This window comes from Miniopterus natalensis, chromosome 12 (assembly GCF_054644295.1).
Source record: "Miniopterus natalensis isolate mMinNat1 chromosome 12, mMinNat1.hap1, whole genome shotgun sequence".
In the NCBI taxonomy this organism is placed as follows: Eukaryota; Metazoa; Chordata; class Mammalia; order Chiroptera; family Miniopteridae; genus Miniopterus; species Miniopterus natalensis.
In genome coordinates, this window is record NC_142092.1 from 19595622 (window position 1) to 19617928 (window position 22307).

The following is a 22307-nucleotide window of genomic DNA, read 5'->3' on the forward strand; positions in this document are numbered from 1 at the left end:
GGAAAATCATGGAGAGAGACACGTTTTGTAAATCCCCACAGTAGACCTAGTGTACAGCCCAGAGGAGAGGGGGCTGATTGACTAATAAGAGGATATCAGCACTCAACCGCCGAAGCAACCAGGAAAAAGTGCAGGAATGGGAGGAACATGTCAGTAACCGAAGGCTCTGGGCTCTCGGGGTTGGCGGGACTCCTAGAGAAAGGGCTGACAGAGTGCTCGTCCTCCCCATCATCTGAGCTGGAAGGACAGGGAAGCTGTTCCAGAAGATCCAAGTTCTCATTCAGCAACTCCTGGACAACAACCAAGACTCCACCATGGCAGTAATTACCTAGAGCATGACGACTGTGCTGGCTGATGCTACAATTCCCAGGGGTGCAGAGCAAGAAAGAGCAGCTGTCCCTGACCCTCTCCTCTGCAGGACCAATGGCAGGTCATTCACCTTGAGAGCCCTCCCCTGCAGCCTGGGCCAGGTTAGCCAGTGGGGCTTCCGCTCATTGCACCCTAAGTGCCCTCCCAGAGGTGGACTGGATGTTTTCTGTCCGTTTCTGAGTATACTATGTGCTGTTCTGCAGAAATGAGGCTCTCGGACAAAACATTTGGTTCTTTTTAGATTTCTTCAGCAAGTATTTATTGAGCACCTATTACATGCCAAGTATCACACTTGTGCCCTAAAAGAGATATGAAGCCACAGAATTCACAGTTCCTACCTTTAAGGAACTCTAAACTTCATAGAGGGAACAAAACACATCCCTATGTAACTACAGAGCAAGACTGCACAGCTGCGGTGGTGAGAGGAGCCAGCCTCGAACCCGAGTCTGCTGACGCCACAGCATTCCCATTCTACCATGTGGACGGTGGTGGTTTTACCCACGTAACTCATGAGCGATGCAACCTTGAGAAAGTCACTTCTCAACTCGACCTCGTTTTTCCTCTTCTGTGACATGCAGGGTGGAAGATCTCTAGATTCCCTGGCAGCCGTGACATCCTCTGGCTAAGGAAAGCATGAGATAACCATCAATACGACATTGCACATTTAAGGCAACCACCCAACCCAGTTTGCCCAGGGTGGTCCCAGTCTACTCTGGGGCCTGGTTCGGAAGGTGAACTACGTGGTTGCCCTGTGCATACATGAAATGCCCCATGAAAGAAAGCACGCCCCTTCCTCATGGACTGTCTCGGGGCCTCTTGGAAAATTACCCAGGAAGAGGAGAGAACAAGACAAAAATGATCGATTAGGAGACATTTGCTGCTCCTCAGGGCCGGCAGCTCTGTCTCCTCAGTAGTTTCGTTTGTTTGTTTGTTTCATTTTGTTTCTCGCCACCATTTATCCCCTGTCCTCCTCAGTAGTTTTTGAATTACTGTGGAGATGAACATCCCAAACCTTGACAATAATTACAAAGAAAACATGATTTTTTTAAAAATGTATACATCTAGTTTCAGAGTAAATCGAACTCCCACTTGTTTTTATTTCCACTTCATTTATATGCAAATGATATGACAGTGTTTGTTGTATTATGCACACTTCCAGCTCAGATAATTAGCGTAGGCTTCACTTTTATCGTTTTCTTAAATTAATGGCTTTGTTTTGAAAGTAAAAAAAGAACACTAAAATGTAAACCTTACTGAGGAACATGTCTTTGATGGAAATTGAAAATAATAAAGGAAATAAAGACCCAAAAAGATGTATTCTTTCATGGCCTAGGATGGGTGTTCTTGCAAATCAGGAATGAATCTAATGAGACATCAAACCGCTCATGGGGGAGGAGACAAGCTGGCGGGTAGGTCACAGCTGCACCCGCCGCCTCCCCCAACCACGTCAAAATTACAGCTAAAATACAGAACCACCGTCACTCAGAGCCTCCTGAGATCTGGCTGCACAGAAGCCCCACAACCAGGGAGCTGAAGAAGCACCGAGAGCGGTAGGAGGGGCGGAGACGCGGGCGGATCGGGGCTGAATCTCGGAGACCCGGCCTCGGCCACACCCAGTGCTACGGCTTAAACCAGGGAGGGAATCTCGGCGGTGGAGGTTTCCCCCGGGGAGGGAGGAGGGAGGGGTCTCAGCCCCACAGCAGGGCCCCTGCCCAGGGCTCCAGGGCCAGGAAGAGATGTCCCCACAACTTCGGGCTGGAAAAAGCAGCAGGGACTGTCCCTGAGGGTCCCAGAGGCTGCAGGAGCCCTAGCAGCTCCTCTTAAAGGGCCCGTGCACAGACTCACTCGGACACTCCCTATGAGCCCAGCGCCGGGCAGCAGCCTGAAAGGACCTGGGACACTCGGGGAGGAACTAACCTGCCTGGAGGGGCGGCTTCCTCCCAGGCAGAAGGGCTGACAGAGGCCACTGCTCCTTTGGCGAGTCCTCCCCGCACACAGCGGGCAGGCAGGCGCCGTGTTTGAATCGCCAGCACCTGACTCACACCTTTGGCCCCGCCCCGTGATTCCCGGAGGCCCCGCCCCTCCCCACCTGCAGCTCATCCAGGCCATTTCCAGGGGCTTTCCTGTGCAAGTGGCCTCTGGAGCCTCATGCTCAGGACTTTCCTAAAATCTCTCAAACAAGCAGCAGCGGGCCCCATACAGCTTGATAAGTGGCCCCAGGCCTGGCACTAGCAGCAGCCTGCATTGGCTCACAGCTTGGTCTCTCCTGGGCACCTCCAAGCTCAGCACAAGTAGCAGCCAACTACGGTTTGCTGTGTAGCTCATGCTGGGTGGCCCTGGGCAAGGCACTGGCACAGGCTGACTTTGCACCTCCCTGGAGGCCCCAGAGACAGGGCACCTGGCGGTCAGACTCGACCACGCTGGATTACAACCCTACCACAGCCACGAGTGACACACTCAAGGGGCGCACTTGGTGAACACCAAAGCCCACTGAAGTAAATCCTGCTCCATAGGGGTGTCTCCAGAACAGCAGCTCTTTGGCTGTAGTTGCAGCTGGTCCTCACAGCCGATTGGCCTGGGGGTCAATTCCTCCCAGCGACGTCAACAGCAGCCAAGGCTCAACTACAACAGGACAGTGCACACAGCCCACACAGGGGAGCACCTAGAAGGCCCAGCTCAGGTGACTGGGGAGGCTGAGCCATTGGACCCTACCGGACACCTACTACACAAAGCCACTCTACCAATTCCAGGAGACATAGCAGCTCTACCTAATACATAGAAACAAACACCTGGAAGCAGCCAAAATGTGGAGGCAAAGAAACATGTCACAAGGGAAAGAACAGAAGAAATCTCTAGAAGAGGAACTAAATGAAATAGATCCAAGCAAGCTACTAGATACAGAGTTCAGAATTTTGTTTATAAGGATGCTCAAGCATATTAGTAAGAGTATGGTGAAAATAATTGAGAAAATCGATGACATAATAAAGTACCAATTTGAAATGAAGGCTACAGGAACTGAAATGAAGAATAATTTACATGGAATCAACAGTAGAGTAGAGGACGCTGAGAATCAAATCAGCAATTTACAACATCAGGAAACAAAAAACACCCAACCAGAAGAGCAAAAAGGAAAAAAAAAATCCAGAAATATGAAGATAGCATAAGAAGCCTCTGGGACAACTTCAAGAGGCCCAAGATTCGTATTATTGGGGTACCAGAAGGGGAAGAAAGAGACCAAGAAATTGAAAACCTATTTGAAAAAATAATAACAGAAAGCTTCCCCTACCTGGGGAAAGAAATAGACTTACAAGTCCAGGAAGCACAGAGGGTCCCAAACAAAAGGAACCCAAAGAGGCCCACAGCAAGACACATCATAATTAAAATGCCAAAGGTTAAAGACAAAGAGAGAATCTTAAAAGCAGCAAGAGAAAAGGAATTAGTTACCTACAAGGGAGCACCCATACGACTGTCAGCTGATTTCTCAACAGAAACTTTGCAGGGCAGAAGGGAGTGGCAAGAAATATTCAAAGTGATAAAAAGCAAGAACCAACAACCAAGATTGCTTTACCCAGCAAAGCTATCATTTAGAACTGAAGGTCAGATAAAGAGCTTCACAGATAAGAAAAAGCTAAAGCAGTTCATCACCACTAGACCAGCACTACAGGAAATGTTGAAGGGTCTTCTTTAAGAAGAAGCTAATGAATAGAAGAATCTGATGAACTAAATAGATACAGAGACATTGATGCAGGCAACAGATGATCATATTTCAGAGGAAAGAGGGAAGGTAGGGTAGGAAGAGATTAACCAAAGAAGTTATATGCATATATGCATAACCCGTGGACACAGTCAATAATGGGGTGAAGGCCTGGGGAGGGGGTGGGAGCGAGGTGGAGGGGGTTAATTGGAGGAAAAAAATGAGACACCTATAATACTTTCAACAATAAAGATAAATTTAAAAAAAAAAAAAAAAAAAAAAAAAAACATGACTCACCAGAGCTAGAAAGGTACCTGAGAACCCAGAAAGGTTTTTGCAGTTTTTGTCATACATTGGTTCATTCACCAAGTAGATTTATTTTGTCTACTATGTACCAAGCACAGTTCTAGCAAGGATTAAGTGATGAGTAAACCCAGAGAGGTTTAGTGACTTGTCCAAGTACATCTAGCTCATAGAGGTAAAGCCAGGACTCCAGGCCAGGTCTCTACAGTCACTTGCTCCTCCCTGAGTTTCAGTTTCCTCATCTCTTAAAAAGACCACAGTGAGAATAATATTGTCGAATAACAACTGCCACTATTATCTGAGCACTTATTGTGTGCGAGGCACTTTGCTGGACACTTTATGTGCATAAAACCCTCAGATAAACTAGGTATTTCTATTCCCCCATTTTACAGATGAAGAAATAGAGGCTTAGAGAGATTAAATCATTTGTCTCAGGGAACATCACTGGTAATTGGTGAGCAAAGGTTTTAATACTAGCCCTATACATCTAGAAACCACACTTTTAATCTTTAATAGGATTGTTTTGGAGAACTTTGTTAAATATGTATGCCCCAGAACCTAACAGAGTAGATGTTCAGTGAACATTTGTTGAGTTTAAATCAGTAAGGACATGGCTAATTTGTGCAATGAGCTAATGTTCAGGGATGTTTTGCAAGCCAAGAAAATATCACTCTGATGTACTGAAAGCTTCTAATGAGAACATTGGCTGTCAATTATACAAGGAAGCCATTACATTGGGAACAAAATGGCCGGCACACAGACACAATTTGCTTTTTGCTAATTAGTGTTAGGCCCATCCCAGCAGATGTCAGGATGAGCCACGGTTACTAACCATAAATTGACATGGCAGACCTTGTCTGCAAGGGCTATTTTCTTCCTTCCACTGAGACTGGTAACTAAATAACTGTGCAGGTGCTACTGGGCAGTGATGTCTGGACTGAGACCATAGAGTCCAAATAAAGGGAATAGTTCAGGAAAAAAATGAAAGAAGACGGAATGACCTGGGCTGTGAATCTGGAAATGGTAAGGTAGTTTGACACTAAACCAAACTGCTGACGCATGAAGAGAGATGCTTCCAAAGCAGGAACAACGGGAGGTTGGGTGCGGCAGATGGCCATACAGCTGGAATGCTAGTCTACATTTCCCTGACGCTCTTTATATTTCCCAGCATTCGGAGCATAAGCTAGTATTTTAATGACGATGATGATTATGTGTCTGTAGCTGGGTATATTTTGAGTGTTATTGGCCCTGTTTTTCTTTTAGAAAGAGTTGGCATAACCTAGATGTTAGGAGCACATGCTGTATAGTCAGATAGACCTAAATTTTAATTTTGTCTAGTTCAAGATATGGGTACAGAGTAGGTGCCAGCCTTTACCTACCCCTAGTTAATGATGAAGACCTGAAAAGTTAAAAGAAAGGTTATTTTTAACCTTTTTTTAATGAGCCCCTAATATAACACTAGACCAAGGCACATTTAGATGGTCATTCATTACTAATTAGCTTCTTGATTAAGAATCATAAGCATCAAGTTTTGAATTAAAGGTTTTCACTAATACAGCATTGATTTGAACTCAGTTGCTTTAAATTCTTAGTCTGATTCCTTACATTCTACCTTTTGACTGGGAATGTTCTATGATTCAGGAATATTTTTCAGCTGAGCAATATATTCAAATGATTTGATTCTGAGTTGTGACATTATATCAATGAACAGACATACAAAGGTACAACAATTAAAATAATAACTACCTACTTAGTAAGTGAGCTAAGCTGGAAAGGGAGCGATCTGTGAAGTGAGGACTCTCCCAGGGTACCCAGTACATATGCTGTTCCATCAAGTGTGGAGGTGATTCTCCATTCCCTTCAGCAGAATGCTCAGAACCAAGCTCACTGATTGTTGTTCAGTCAGGTGTGGCCCCACCCTCTTCTTCCCTGTGACAGAGCCTGGCCATAGTAGAAACCCTCATTGCACTTAGGATCCTGAAACAGTGACCTGTGACCAGAGGAAAAGGTTGAGGACTGGAATCGGCTAAATGCTTTGCAGGGAAAACCTGATTCCTTAGCACTGGCAATTCCAAAGCTCAGGAAATCTGGCCTTCAGAATCCAGCTGAACCACCAGCTTTAAAGGAATTTGCTTTCTAAAGCTAATGTCTCGACCTCCACTTTGAAAAATTGATTAATTTTTTTCCCTTATAACTTGTTAAACTGCTCACATCCCCAGAAGGGGTCTGAATCTTTGAGCAAAATATTTTCCTTCTAAGAAAGGGGAGGGGGAGGGGGAAGCATTTGAGAGTAAGGTTGTGGCTACTCACTGCAACCTGCTGCCTCCCCAGTTTAATCAAGCCTGCTGGTCTCCCAGACAGCCCAGCCAACAAATGACCCCAAAAAGCAGCAATCATTAAAAGCCAGCTGACTATTGTGAAATTTAACAGAACTGTGTGAATGATAATGAAAATATATTGAAAACTTGAAATTAGCAAAGAACATAAGCCTGGTTTGGAGCGATAGAGACCTTGCTCATCTTACGGATATTCAAAAGACTGCCATATACAAGTTTATCTTTCCTTTTAATGGATTTCTCAGAAGCCGTGGCAAAAAGTGTTCTACGTGATTGCCCAAGGTCAGCCCTTTAGACAATTGAGATAGCTTTCATCCCAGTCAACTCCAGGATTCATTTCTCTGGACAAAATTGGATGGCATTATCAAAGCAAAAAATAGATTGTTTCTCAAAGTGGAAAGCTTTGAAATAAAAAAGTGTTTGGCAATAATAGGTGATGGGCTCTCTGAGAACATTTTTCAAATAGGGCCTCCACAGAAAATCATCAATGTTAGCGCAAGCCTGGATTTCCCTGTGGTGGGGTCAGGTAAGAAATATTGCATTTTGAGTGTCTGATTCTGGCTGGTGTTTGAAGGAAACTTTAAAAGTGCTAATGCTGTCAGCCTGAGATTACACAAAGTCCAGTGGAAAAGGCAAAATTGGACATCACATAATTAGCGATGGAGAGCAGGACATAAAACATCCCCAGGAGCATCTACTCTGCCACCCCCATGGAGAGCAACACAGTTGGACATCTGTCTCTATTCCTGTCTCCATGAGTGGTCCACGTGTCCCGGACTGGCCATCATCAGGGATCTACAGAAACTGTGGTGATGGCTTTTTCTGTGTGACTTTTCCTGACCAGTCATGGGACTGCCAGATGAGCCACTCTGTTTTTTCATTCTTCCTGTTTCTTGTAAAATGTGATTAATCCCATAGGCTTTGTGGCATATGGATTATTATGATACGTACTAATCAATATGGTATTCACTTGAACTTAGTTGCTTTAAATTCTTAGTCTGATTCCTTTCTACCTTTTGTCTGGGAATGAGACGCAAAAGAAGAAATAATAGTAGTAACCATTATCGACTGTGGACCGTGTGCCTGGCAGTTCACGTCCCTTCGTCCTTACAATCTTGACAGTAACTCTTGACAAGTAATGGTTAAAGAAACCGATTCTGATGAACTTGAGCAGAAGAAAGAAGAGGGAGCAGGCGCGGGAGGGGGGATGTGAGGTAGTTAATAGAGTGAAGGCGAGGCTGAGAAGCCAGGCCTGGGAAAGCGCATCTGAGCATCCGACAGCAATAGACACTCTCTTCAAGAGACCCCATCTCAGGCGTTCGCATTGCAGTGCTTTGGCCCTACCCAAGTGCACATTCCCAAGCGAGAACCTCACTGTCCCAGCTTGACCAGGGGTGGTCCGGGCCTTTTGATTCCAGTCCTACCTAGACTGCAAGCTGTACTGTGCATTTAGCTTTGGACTCTCGGATCTGCCTCCGCTCATAGCACTGACTCGCCTCTCCCTGGTTCTCTTGCAGTCGGCAAGGAAGTTTTTCCCCATCACGTTCTTCGGCGCCATCACCTGGATCGCAATATTCTCTTACTTAATGGTCTGGTGGGCACACCAGGTAAGACCTTGATCGTGACTCCAGCTGCCTGGTGTTGCTGAGTTGTTCATCAGTGTGTTTGCTTCCTGAGACTCTCACAACAGTAGTGCGCCTGATGAGATAAGTTAAACATTCCAGGACTAAAGGAAATTACTCCACTTCACTTTCCCTTGTCTCTTGGCCTTTCCCTGGAGCGTGGAGTGAGATCCGCATGGCCCGGTCAGGCATGTGGAGGAAGGAAGGCAGACCTAGCTGCTTCTGCCCTCTGCGGCCTGAAACCAGGCCAGCTCAGGCGGCAAAGAATGGCGAGGTTTTGCCTGACTCCGTGGCACTTACTTTCTCTTGGGCAACTACTCACCTTCTAACCAGCCTTTTTTTCAATTAAAGTTTACATTCAATATTATTTTGTATTATTTTCAGGTGTATAATATAGTGGTTAGGCTATCATATACTTTATAGAATGTCCCCCCTGATATTTCCAGTACCCACCTGGCACCATGCATAGTTATTACAGTATTTTTACTATATTTCCAGTGCTGTACTTTACATCCCCATGACTGTTTTGTAACTACCAATTTGTACCTCTCCTTTTTCACTCAGTCCCCCAACCCCTGCTCCCCTCTGGCAACCATCCGTCTGTTCTTTGTATCTATGAGTCTGTTTCTGTTTCTTTTGTTAATGTTGTTCTTTATTTTTTTTAATATGTTCTTATTGATTTTAGAGAGGAAGGGAGAGGGGGAGAGAGAGAGAAACATCGACATGAGAAACATTTATCAGTTCCCTCCTGCACATCCCCCAACCAGGGATTGAACCCACAACCTGGCTGTGTGCCCTGACCAGGAATTGAACTGGCGACCTTGAGGTGCATAAGACAACACTCAAGCAACTGAACCATACCGCCCATGGCCAGTATTGTTCTTTAGGTTCCACATATAAGTGAAATCATATATTTGTCTTTCTCTGACTGACCTATTTCACTTAGCATAATACCCTCTAGGTCCATCCATGTTGTCACAAGTGGTAAGATTTCACTCTTTTTTAAGGCGAAGTAATATTCCACACCACAGCTTTTTTATCCGCCCATCTATTGATGAGCACTTGGGTTGCTTCCACATCTTGGCTATTGTAAATAACACTGCAATGAACATAGGGATGCATATATTTTTTTGAATTAGTGTTTTGGGTTTCTTTGGATGTATTCCCAGAAGTGGAATCACTGGGTCATAAGGCAGTTCCGTTGGCTCTTAGGAAAAATCTGAAGACAAAATGGTCTCTTCCTTGAGCCTCAGTTTATAAAAATGATGCTGTATTTCACTTTTACCACTTTTAACTCAATTCCAGTCATAATGCCCATCACAAGAATAAACTCTCAGGAATTGTTTGTTGTAACACATGAATGAAAGAATGAGATGTGAAAGAAGAAATAATAGTGGTGACTATTATTGATTGTGTACTGTGTGCTGGGCAGTTCACATCCCTTTGTCCTTATAATTTTGACAATAACCCTTGACAATTTCTCCATAGGTAACAATCCCATGAGGGGCGTACTATTATTATTCACAGTTTACAGATAAAAGAGCTAAGCTTAGAGCTAATGAGACAATTGCATGGGATCATATAGATAGTAAATAGCAGAACTGAGATTCTAACTGAGGACTCTGAAACACCAAAACTTATGCTTTTAATCTCAATCATAAACTACCTAAATTACAGACTGCCCACTTGTATACTTGATTTCATATAGCCTTAAATTCATTACACTCCTTAATATAAGTAAAATATAGCAATTTGAAATAAGGAAATGTACACAAAGAACATATATAGAAGGACATCTCAACAAATGGTGCTGGAATAACTGGATTTCCATATGCCGAAATAAATGACTTTAGATTAGAACCTCTACTTCACACTCTACTCAAAAATTAACTCAAAGCATATCAAGTTCTAACTGTAAGAGCTAAAACTATCAAACAACTAGAAGAAAGCATAGAAAACCTATATGATTATGGGTTAGACAAAGAGTTCTATAATATAACACCCAAACATGATCCATAAAAGAAAAAATTAGACTTCATCAAAATTAAATATTTTGCTCTTCAAAAAACATTTGAAATGAGAAAACCACAGACTGAGAGAAAATATTTGCAAATCATATATATACCTGATAAAGCACTCTATCCAGGATATATAAAAATTTCCTGCCTGGCTGGGCGTGGCTCAGCAGTTGAGCATTGACCTAGGATCCAGGCGATTGGGGTTCGATTCCCAGTCAGGGCACATGCCCGGGTTGCGGGCTAGGCAGCCGATCAATGACTCTGTGATCATGGATGTTTCTATCTCTCTCTGTCCCCCTCCTTTCCTCTCTCTGAAATCAATAAAGATATGTTTAAAAAAAAAAAATTTCCTAAAGCTCCATAATAAGAAGGCAAGCACATACAGCTTCCTAATTTTTAAGATGAATGAAAGATTTGAATAGCTATTTCACCAAAGAAGATACGCAAATGCTAATAAACACCAGAAAAGATGCTCAGCATCATTACTCATTAGAGAAATGCAAATCAAAACCACAATGAGATACCACTTCATACTCACTAAGACAGATGTAATCAAAAAGGCAGCCAAAAAAAACAGTGTGGGGAAGAATATGTAGAAATGGACCCCTTCTATATTGCTGGTAAGAATGGCAAATAGTGCAGTCACCTTGGAAAACAGTTTGGCCGTTCCACAAAATGTTAAATATAGAGTTACAATATGACCCAGTGATTCCACTCCTCTTGTATACCCAAGAGAAAAGAGAACATCTCCACAAAAAATTGTACACATGTATTCATAGCAGCATTATTCAGAGTAGCCAGAAATGTAAACACCCCAAGTGTCTATCAGCTGATGAATGCGTAAGGAAAATGTTGTCTGTCTACGTGATGGAATAGTACCTCACAGTAAAAAGGAACGAAGTATTGATACATGCTACAATGTGAATGAACCTCTACATTTTATGCTAAGTGAAGAAAAGCCAGTCACCAAACATCATGCATGGTAGGCTTCCATTTATATGATACTAAAAAAAAAAAAGGCAAATCTATAGAGACAGAAAATAGGTCAATGGTTGCCTTGGTTTGGGGAAGGAGAAGGGAAATGGGGAGAGACTGCTAATGGGTATAGAGTTTCTTCTTGGAAATAAAAGGGAATGTAGGGAATCGCTAACAGAATTCACTAGAAATGTTGGCTGATATACCCAGAGTTACTCCTATAAGATATATTATTATTATCATAGTTATTTTAATGACATTTGACTTCAGATTACTCTTCTTGGATATTTCCCTATAATCACTGGTCCCCTAAAGAAGTTCTTTTTGTCCCAAAGTCATTATTTTTCACACTCGTAGAGAGACATTTGCTCCCAATACCTGGCAAAAATTACTGCAGAGATGGGCTGCTTCTCGGCCTTCAGATTTCGAGGCTAAAAGGACTGTTTCCATTTATAACATGTAATGGCTTTTCCTAATAATCGTTGTTGTTTCAGGCACTGACAGTGAAAAAGTGAGGTTTTTTCACTTGCTGCAATATGTTGTTATAGCTACTTCTCTTCAGCCATCCTAGAAAACATTATTGTCCAGGCTTCCATTGTTTTCTTTCTAATGATTATCTCCATTCCGCAATCCTGCTTCCTTTTCATTCTCATTTAGAAAAACATAAACAAGATGCCTGGAACAATAGTAATTACAAAAAGACCCAGAAATATGAAGAGTAGCCTTGCTTTCCAATAATGGATGAGAAATTTCTCTTTCTTTCCTCCCATAGAAATGCTTTTCTCTCTCAAAACATCTACACAGCTGATCAAAATAGCAAACTCTGTTCTAAGAGGTCTGGCTCTAATTCTATTGTTTGTATTTATGAACTATAAAAGCTATAAAAATATCACCATTAGTGTTCAACTGGTACCCACAGTTTTACCATTAATAAATCCTATTTGACACAATTATTTGACTACCACTTGGCCAAAAAATAGTGCCCTTCACATAAAATGCATTATGCATATTTTCCCTTCATATCTGTTATTTTTATATAGTTTTTGCATCATGAATCTTTTTCTTAGTAGGTTTTATGAGTGATGAAAACCTGTGGTCCAAATCTATACTGCATCTAGTATGAGAAGTTAATTCAAAAGGTCAGATATGACCAGCCCTGTGTCTCATTTGGCCAATCTGACATTTTTGCAAACCCTCCTTAAGCCAAGGCAAGGAACTGCATCACAGAATATTAGGAACAGCACTGGATTTGGATCCATCATTTACTTCTATTAGAAATCAAGGAAATTCCCCCCAAGAGACCTCTGATGTCCTTTCTAGCTCTAACCTTCTCTGATGCTCCCCAAAGTGACCATGGATGCCATCCCATCCATGCACCCACCACCTCGCCTCGGATTCGCCAGGGGTCCCTTCAGTGAAATATACTCAAAATGAGCTAATATAGAAGTTCCCCTGCAGTGGGAGTGTTTCTAGAGCCACACAGATTCACCAGGGATTTGATGTACAGTGAAAATTCTCCGTTACTCATGTGACTTCCTACACTGTGGACTGACACCACTAAACCAGCTTTTCTCTGCTGCCAGAGCCCTGGTGGCCGCACACTGATAGGTGGGAGAGGGAAAGCAGTAATGTCTAAGTTATAGTAGTTCATATTTATTGAACATTTATTTTGTGTCTGGCAATGCGCTATTTGCCTTTTAAGCTCATCACATATAATTATCACAACTCCAAGGATGGGTATCATTATCCCCATTTCACAGATGGGAAAAACTGAGCCTCAGGGAAGTTGGTTGGCTCGCACTAGGAGTGACAGGCTAGGATTTGCACGCAGAGTTCTCTGTATCCCAAGCCAGCTGTATTAACCACACCACCATACCACCCTCTTAAATTCCTGCATTCTTCTGTCTGCAGTGGCATTCAAACTCTAAATATAAATGGCTTCTAAAACAGTCACTGCTTTAGAGCTCCCTCTAGGAATTTACATTATTAAGAATGTATTAAATGGATTGTAACTTATTGAAGGTGACAGCCATTTAGTCAGTTTCTTTACAGTCTTTGAAAATGCTTCACTCCAAATCTAACAAAAAAGATAAGTCATCAAGTAGAATGTTTTGCTCAAATAGGGCACTCCTGTGCAAAACTCTCATTTAAATTTTTCTAGGAGATTCGGTGAAAAGCGTGCTGGTAAAATCACCTCCATATGCAGATTGACTTGTTTATTCAGCAAATAGGCCCCGAAAGCCTCCTACATGCCAGGCTGTGTTCTGAGTCATAAGAAGACTAGTGATCAAGGCGACAGTCCCGCTCGCATGGAGCTTACTTTCCAGTGGGGAGCCAGGAATCTGCACCGTGAGGACAGGGCGAACTAGTTCTACTCACCAGGCTCTGGAGTGAACATGACCATCAAAATCAAAATAGCTCCAACTATGCTTTTAAGCTGGTGAGAACGGAGCTATCACTTATAAATCAAAAAAAAAGGGATTTAGAAATGAGTTTACTCGCCTGGCCGGCGTGGCTCAGCAGTTGAGCGTCAACCTAGGATCCAGGAGACCACGGTTCGATTCCCAGTCAGGGCACATGCCGGGGTTGCGGGCTCGATCCCCAGCAGGGGGCATGCAGGAGGCTGCTGATCAATGACTCTCTCATCAGTGATGTTTCCCTCTCTCTCTCTCTCCCTTCCTCTCTCTGAAATCATTAAAGACATATTTTTTAAAAAAAAAGAAAGAAAAATGCGTTTATTCCATGAAAACCTTTAAACTTGCATGCTACTTCGGCCTTTTAAATTTTTTTCAAAAACGCTGGACATCATCAGGTAGGCTGTTGGAAACCAAATTGGAAGCATCATCTTAAAGGTTTTCAGTTTGCCAACTCCAGAAAATATATAAAGGTTTTAAAAGTCCCAAGAAGACATACAAGTTGCTCAAGAGAATGGAGGAGCTTCCATCTGAGGCTGGACCAACTGTGCATGTTAGAATTTGTCTGTCTTTAAAAGCCAAGACCAAAAGAAAATATAATTGCTCCCCTTGCTTTTCAAAACTGTGTACCATTAACTAAGGGCTTTTCTACAAATTATCACTTAGTCTTCACAACCACCTTGAGGGTTGGTGTGACCATCGCCTCTATAGTGAGGATCAAACCCACTGTCCAGCGCACTCAGTGAGCGGGAGGCCAAGTACTTAATAAACGCCAGAGCCAGCCCTTGGACCGAGGTCCTCTGATTCCCTAAATGACACTTTCTTCACTTCTGCCCTGCTGATTCACAGCTCTGTTACAGAGTCACCCAGAATCAAGTTTCCTGTGGAAATGGTAGTTTGAAGTTTTTAAGAGTAGGTTGCAGGCACTAGGATACATTCAGGAAAAATGGGGATGCTGGGTCCAACTCTTTAACCTTCAGCGGTAAACCCAAGGCATCTGCCACAGGATTTGGTGCCATTGTCGGGCACTGGCTCCTGGAGCCTCTGACCAATTGGGTTTTTAAACTATATTTCTGCTTCCCCTGCCCAGTCTTAATCAACACCATACACAGGCTGCCCTCCAGCCCACTATAGCTCTTTTTTGAGATTATCTGTTTAATCCTTCTGTGAACATTCCCAGTCTCTTGGGTCTGAATATCATGAAAGTATAAACTCTGTGGCGATGAGTGTGGCTTATTCCTCTTTATCATCTCAGCACTCAGCACAGTCCAGAGGAGGCGCTCTTTAGAAGGGAGTTGCATTGAAGTGTTTGTGGCTTGGATGGTTTTGTGACTACAGATACTCACATATTTGTCACTGTCATCACTTTTAGGTTGGAGAGACCATTGGCATTAGTGAGGAGATTATGGGTCTGACCATGTTGGCTGCTGGGACCTCTATCCCGGATCTTATCACCAGTGTCATAGTGGCCCGCAAGGGGCTTGGTGACATGGCTGTATCCAGCTCTGTTGGAAGCAACATTTTTGACATCACCGTAGGGTAAGTAGAGATCTTTCTAAAAAGGTGCACACCAACTGCTTCCCTGTCTTCAAAGCTGTGAAGACATGACCAGGATCTCCAAGCCCAAAAATAACCAATATCAGTAGAAAGTAAAAACTGGAAGTACCATTCGGCTTCACCAAGTCCATTTTTCATTTTCAGAGAACAGAATGAACAATAAATTATCCCTAGAAGACAGAAACAAATACCTGCATACAGAGTAGGTGTTGTAGGACATACTTTACGAGAATTTCATTTATATGATTGCATTGGCTACGCGTTATCATTTCTCAATACTCAGCACATCTGAGATGATCTGGTAGTTTCATTATATATTTTTTTTATATTCTGATTCTAAATAAAGTCTCTGCCAGCCTCAGGTGAGATTTGGATTATAAAGCAGATTGTAACAAACCTAGACCCAGCAAAAATAGCTCATCTCCTTCCTTGGAAAATGCTGGCAGGTTTGCATTCTCACTTGTTTACCTGTGCTGATGAGGATGTGCTAGGTGTTTTGCAAGTCAGAAGATGAGATCTGTTCTTACAGTTAAGCAGACTGGAGTCCTCACTGTGAATAATCTCTAACGTGGATCAGACTGGGGAGGGGTGCTGATACTTCTGTCACTTAATTTAACTTGTCCGAAGTAAAATTAGTCTGATAAATAACCTTAAATGGCAGCCCCCTGAGAAAATAGAACATAGGATGTTATCCTGTAACCCCAGAAAAACTGGGCTCTTGACACTTGAATTTGGCAACTCACTAAAATGGATCTGCTGTCTTACTGACCTTAAATATTGTTCTTTCTTATACCTTTCCATTACCCGACATATATGATAGTATTTTTTGTTCATTCAGTGTCTACCATGTGCATTGTACATACATTTTCATCCATGTAAACCACACAGAGATCCATAAGGTATTTTATCACCCCCATTTTTCAGATAAGGAAACTGAAGGGCACAGAATTTGTACACCTAGTAAAAGAAATAGGTGGGATTTAGACAGAGTCTGTGTTCTCAACTAAAGCGCTATCTGTGAATAAAATCCTGCTTTGAGTTTCCACTGTCTGAACCACCTTTAGGTTCCAGAGGTGCCCTCTCCTACTATACTTCCTTTCTTTACTGGCCCCTGTCACTCGAGAGCCCTCCCTGCCTAGAAAACTCCCACTTACCCTTCCAGTGTCAACTAAAATGAGGACTCTCTGATTCTCTTGGAAGCTTTTGCTCCTGTGTACTTCCTGCACCCCCTACTCCTGTCATGGTCATTAGATCAGTCTGCCTGCTAGACTGGGAAGCCCCCGAAGAGAAATAACTCAGCAAAACCTAATACACTGACTAATGCAGGTAGTGGCTTGGCAGATGTTTGCAGGATGGATGATGGATGGATGATGCATGGATGGATGGATGGATGATGGATGGATGATGGATTGATGGATGGTGGATGGATGATGGATGGATGGATGGATGGATGGATGGATGGATGGATGGATGGATGGATGGATGATGGGTGAACAGATGGATGGACTCCTTGAGAGGTGTATGTTTTAAAGGAAGGGTATCCCTAATATAAACTGTGTTTCTCAGTTCTACTGCCTACACATTTAGGGGAGTTTTCTTGGTCAATCTCTTGTAAAAAAGGAAAACAAAATGTTCTATAGTATAAAAGAGAAAAATCCTAAAAATTGGGAAAAATTACAAGTGTTCTAAGTCATACTTGTCATGTTTTTGAAAAACAAATATCCTAGGGAATTGCAAAATGTTTTTAGTTCATTGTTCTTTAATTGTATATTTAATAACAAATGAAAATTTAAAGAAAAATCACCCCTAATCCCACTACCCAAGAACAACATTTAGCTTTTGTATGCTCTCTTCCAAATATTTCACAGAGTTTCTTAGGGACTATTCAGCTTTGTCCTCTTGGAGGGCTTTTATTTCTCCATTTTAAAGACATTTATGCCTGGCATGGGGTAGGCATCTATTAGTAAATTAGTAAATCAACCGTTTTTCTAAGCTTCTTCATAGCTCTCATAATTAACATTGTACGGCTTTAAAATACCCCAGCCTGGTGCTTTTCAGTTTAACCAGTATCTTTTAGTAAGACCTTTTCATGTTTTCCAATTTTCTGCTATTATGAGTGTTTCTATACAGAAAAACTGTACCGTTTTATACAGAAAAACCTCCTCTTTTAATTATTTTAATTAGGATAAATTCCTTCAAGAAATATTAATGAATTAAAGATTATAAGCATTTTCACTTAGTAAGTTATATAATATCTAATCACTGGGGTGTACCCCTGAAACTAATATAATATTGAATGTTAATTGTAATTGAAAAATTTTTAAATTATTTAAGTTAAAATATAAATAAATAAAAATCTTAAATTTTTTTTTTTTAAAAGATTATGAGCATTTTGCCCTAGCCGGTCTGGCTCAGTGATTAGAGTGTCGGCCCGCAGACTGAAGGGTCCCAGGGTCCCTTGTCCAATCAAGGGCAGGTACCTCAGTTTCAGACTCAATCCGCACCCCGGTCAGGGCTCATGTGGGAGGCAACCAATCGATGGGTCTCTCTCACATCGATGTTTCTCTCTCTCTCCCTTCCACTCTCTCTGAAAAGCAATGGAAAAATATTCTCGGGTGCGGATTAAAAAAAAATATATGAGCATTTTAATGGCTATTGATGTATATTTTTCCAAAAGTCTTTCCCAAGAGTTTGTACCAGTTTACAAAGTCTTTAGCAATATATTGGGTGTAAAAGTTTCTTCATAGTCTTGCCTGCATTTTCTTTTTGCTTAAGATTAATACATACAGTAAAGGATTTAGACAATACATATAAAGCATAAAGAAAAAATCACTGGTAATTCATCACCCTTTTTAAATTCATATATATATCTCACATTATTAAAATTGCATTGCTATTTTTATATGTATCCTTCATTTTAGATAAAAGAATTATATCATGAGTACTTGCCTACATCTTCATAAGCTTATGACTTTTAATAACTACATCACATTACATCAACTTAATAGTTCACTATTTAACAAGTTCCCTATTAGAGATTAAGGTACACACAATGGTTCACTTCTCAAAATAACACTGAAATTATTATTTTTCTGGATAAAGTTATATCTGCATCTTTAATTATTTATTATTCTCGATCCCTAACAATAGAACTGATAGGTCAAAGGTATGAAAAATCATTTTTCCCCTCAATGCGTTTTTAATTTGTAGTGCCATGAACTGCCTCTTCACCAGAAGTGTGTGTGTGTGTGTGTGTGTGTGTGTGTGTGTGTGTGTGTGTGTCTAGCTTAAGCAATGAGAAGTGAGGAAAAAGAGTTCCCTAGGACAAGTCCCAGGAGAGTTTTCTTGCTTCACCACTGCCAATCACTCCCCTCCCCTTTCTTACTTTCCACTGCTGACCAAAGGGTGCCAGGGCTGCCCCCTCCTGCCAAGAGCTTCCCTGCCGTGGCCCTGGGGAACCCTTCCCCTCCAGACATCTCCACTGAAATAGGTACCTCCCAGCCAGGCTCTGGTGGGCAAAGTGCCTGTAAATGATCACCATGAGGCAGGAGCACTGATCACTTCAGCTTGACCCAGGTTAGCATACGCACCTGGACGGGGCCTGCACGTGCCAGGCCCTGGGATTTGAAAGATACGTAATGCGTGGGCTCTACCTTCACATGCACCCTCTCTCCGGCAGAGGAGACAGATGCGCAAGCTCGCTGCCCTTCTCACCTATTGTTTCTCTGAAGCAATATGCTTTTCCTTTGGAGAACTTTCTGTTTGGAAAGGGTGTCTCCTCTTCCACACGGCTGAGGCTGGGCCAAAACTGAATCTCCCTTAGCCTTGGGCTGTGCAGAAGGCTCAGTCCCCTGGGTGGCAGAGTTCCTGTTTCCCTGAACAGCATTCCACTGTTAGACTCAGTGGGTAGGACTGGGCTGCGTCTCACCAAGCCACGTGGAGGTGTGCACACCGCGAGTCCCGCATTTTCAGCCATGTACCTCTGCCTCAGAGGACTAGCCCACTCCTGTGGTGCCCCTGGCAGTCAGCTCGTTGATGTCTTTCAGAGTCCCCACTTTGATTAGGAAACAAAAGATGTTATCATGTTTCAAAAGTTAAATACAAAGGGAGAAAACGTATAAAAATATGTAATAAAGTTTTTTAAAATCACATCTTCCTCAGATCTTTCAGAAAGGTCATTTTTTAGTGAAAAGGGTGTCCCATCTTTTCCAACATAAACTTCAGGCAGCTCTGTGGCGCTGGGCCCCACCACCACCATTTATTTTCATTTGCTTTTTAGGCTGTTCATTGCTATTCTCTCTCTCCATCTAAAAAAAGTAAGGTTTCCATTTTCACTGCTGATTGCCATATCTTTTCTCCAATGGTCCTCTCCTCCTCTCACCCAGATCCTCCAGTTCCCGTCTTTAGGTCTTTAGGCCTGAGGGTGACATTTTCATCTCTACTAGGAAAGAAACAAAAAAGTATTTCATACCCAGCTCAATTATCACCTGCCGCAGCCATGGCTTCGACCGTATCTAACTGAAGAACAAATTCTCTCCATTCCCCCTCGTTCGGTCAGGAAATAAAGGTTTTTAAAGGTCACCTGACTTGCGGAAGCTGTTTCCTGGGCCAGCCACGGTGAGCCTACCGGGGCCCCTTTCCCCAGCGAGCCACCCCAAGGGGCTCCCGCTGCGCCCGGCCTCCTGCCCGTGCCCGCCCCCACCCCTGTCCTCTCGCCCGCAGGCTCCCGCTGCCCTGGCTCCTCTACACCTTCATCCACAGACTGCAGCCTGTGGCCGTGAGCAGCAACGGCCTCTTCTGCGCCATCGTCCTCCTCTTCATCATGCTGCTCTTCGTCATCCTGTCCATCGCCCTCTGCAAGTGGAGGATGAACAAAGTGCTGGGCTTCATCATGTTCGGCCTCTACTTCGTGTTCCTCGTGCTCAGCGTGCTCCTGGAGGACCGAATCCTCATGTGCCCGGTCTCCATCTAGCAGGAAAAGCCATCCCTGGGACCAGCGGCCTGGACCGGCCCTCCCGCTCTGGGCTCCGGGCTCCTTGACAACTTGAGAAGAAGCGGCTGGCGCTCAGCCCCGGGCACGGGACTGTCCCTCCTTGGTGGACGTGAGGAGGGGTGACTCGCACTGACCCGCCCGCTTCACGGGCTGCTGCCACCCTCGCCTGCTGAAATGGCTTCATTCAAGAGGCAGAGAGAGCTGTGCGTCGGAGGCTTCTCTCCGCTCGCCGCTGACAGGTACTCCTCGCTGGTCGGAGGTACATGCGTTGCAATGATGCAAACAATGGCAGAGGCTTCGTATACACATATGAGATATACATAGTATAAATAGATGCACATGAACACACGCCTGTTTCTGTACTATACCTCTCCTTCCATGCCTATAGAGTAATACAGACCTATACACAAACACAAAGAAATAGTATATATATAAAATTATATATATATATAAATACAAATGCATCTTTTCAGGGATAGCTCTAGTATATTTATAGTACCTGTATGAAGAGGGGCATCGACCTTCTGTGTCAGCTTCACCTCTTAAGTGCAAGAGGTAAACTAATGGAATCATTGCTGTGACCTTCAGCCTACCTTGGACTTACTGGGATCCTGCTGGGTAAGGTAGATGCTTTAGGGAAATAAGTTTCAGGGGAGAGGGCTAGGTGGAGAGGGCCTGTAAGGGCCATGGGTTAAGCCCTCCAAAACATTTCCACAAGCCAAACAGGGAAGACTCTCTGCCCACCCCACTGGGGCACACTGACCAAACCCCGTGGGGTTATTTGGGACAGAAGAAGGTAAAATCCAAACTGGTCGATACTGGTTTGGCGGCAGAGGGAAGGTAACCAGGGTTGTTTTTTTGGGTTTATATATATACATATATATATATATTGCCCCAGCATGCAAGTAGAAACTATGATTGCAAACCAAATTAGCACTCTTCTAGGACAGCGAGACTATATAAACTGAACCTGTATTCCAATGCATGCCCCATTACCATCAAAAGAAGGGAGGCAAGTTTAGCTGCGATTGTCATTTAGACATATTTTGATGCTAAGGGCTCACATATAATCCAAATGCTACCAAAAGAGCCTGGATATATAATAAGAAATTCCATCCAGTAGAGGCGCTTAGTGAGACTTGCCACCTAATGGGAATGTGAGGGTGTAGTTCGTTAAAGCTTCTTCCGAGTGGCCATAAAGGGCTTCAGTGTCTGAAGCAATCATTATTCCTTAAATAGAACTAAATTTACTCTGATCAATACTGCTTGGGTCGAGGCAGCCTAGAGGTGTTTGGAAAGGCATTTGCACACTAGGAAAGTTTCTGAGTCCTATTCTAGTGGTACCAAGACCAGGATTTAGTTAAAGTTCATGCAACATCCATGTCTCTCCTGCCATCAGGACCCTGTTGGGAACTCTTTCTAGCTTACCGAGTACACTGAAGACTGCACTTGACAACCTCTTCACACTGGCTTCCAGCCGGTCACTCCAAGGTTTTCATTTCCTGAAGCATTCATGGGATGTTTTCATTCCATTCATTCAGTGCCCCCAGGTTCTTTTTGACAGCTTGTATTTCTCAGATCTATGTGAAAAGAAAGTAAAACCAGCAGGGGGAAAAATAAAACAGGCAAACGAAATTGATGGAAAATACACAGTCTTTCATTTCCCCAAGTTATGCTCTTCCTGAAATCAGTTGAAAAAGTCAGTAGAGGATGGTTCATTGTTCGATACTGATCCTACACCTGAGTTGGTGCACACCACCTGTGGGAGCTAGACCACACGTGTTCTTGTCTCTCTTTTGTGTCACTGATGCTGCTGTGATTTTGTTGGGAGTGCAGACCTCCTAACACAGGGAGACAGGATGCAGGACTCACAGCTGAGAAAAAGAGGAAGGAGACCTGACAGCCCCAGATCGAGCTCAGTATTTCTTCCTCAAAACCTCAGCTCGCTCCTCAGAGCCTGGAAATAATAGCCAATGCCCATCATTGCTCTTGATGCAAAAAGCACTTCTAACATAGGCCCATTGGG

At 43.2% G+C, this 22307-nt stretch overlaps 1 protein-coding gene across 3 annotated transcripts in view; it reads left to right on the forward strand.

Moving 5' to 3' along the window:
* SLC24A2 (solute carrier family 24 member 2) overlaps positions 1-20393 on the forward strand; it is a 204544-nt gene extending 184151 nt beyond the window's left edge. For all 3 annotated transcript variants that reach the window (XM_016205478.2, XM_087823152.1, XM_016205482.2), the window contains 3 exons: positions 8220-8309; positions 15104-15270; positions 20011-20393. In XM_016205478.2, the coding sequence (XP_016060964.2) occupies positions 8220-8309; positions 15104-15270; positions 20011-20260 (507 nt within the window). In that variant the 3' untranslated portion in view covers positions 20261-20393. The remainder of the gene's footprint in view (positions 1-8219; positions 8310-15103; positions 15271-20010) is intronic.
* Positions 20394-22307: the final 1914 nt, after the last annotated feature.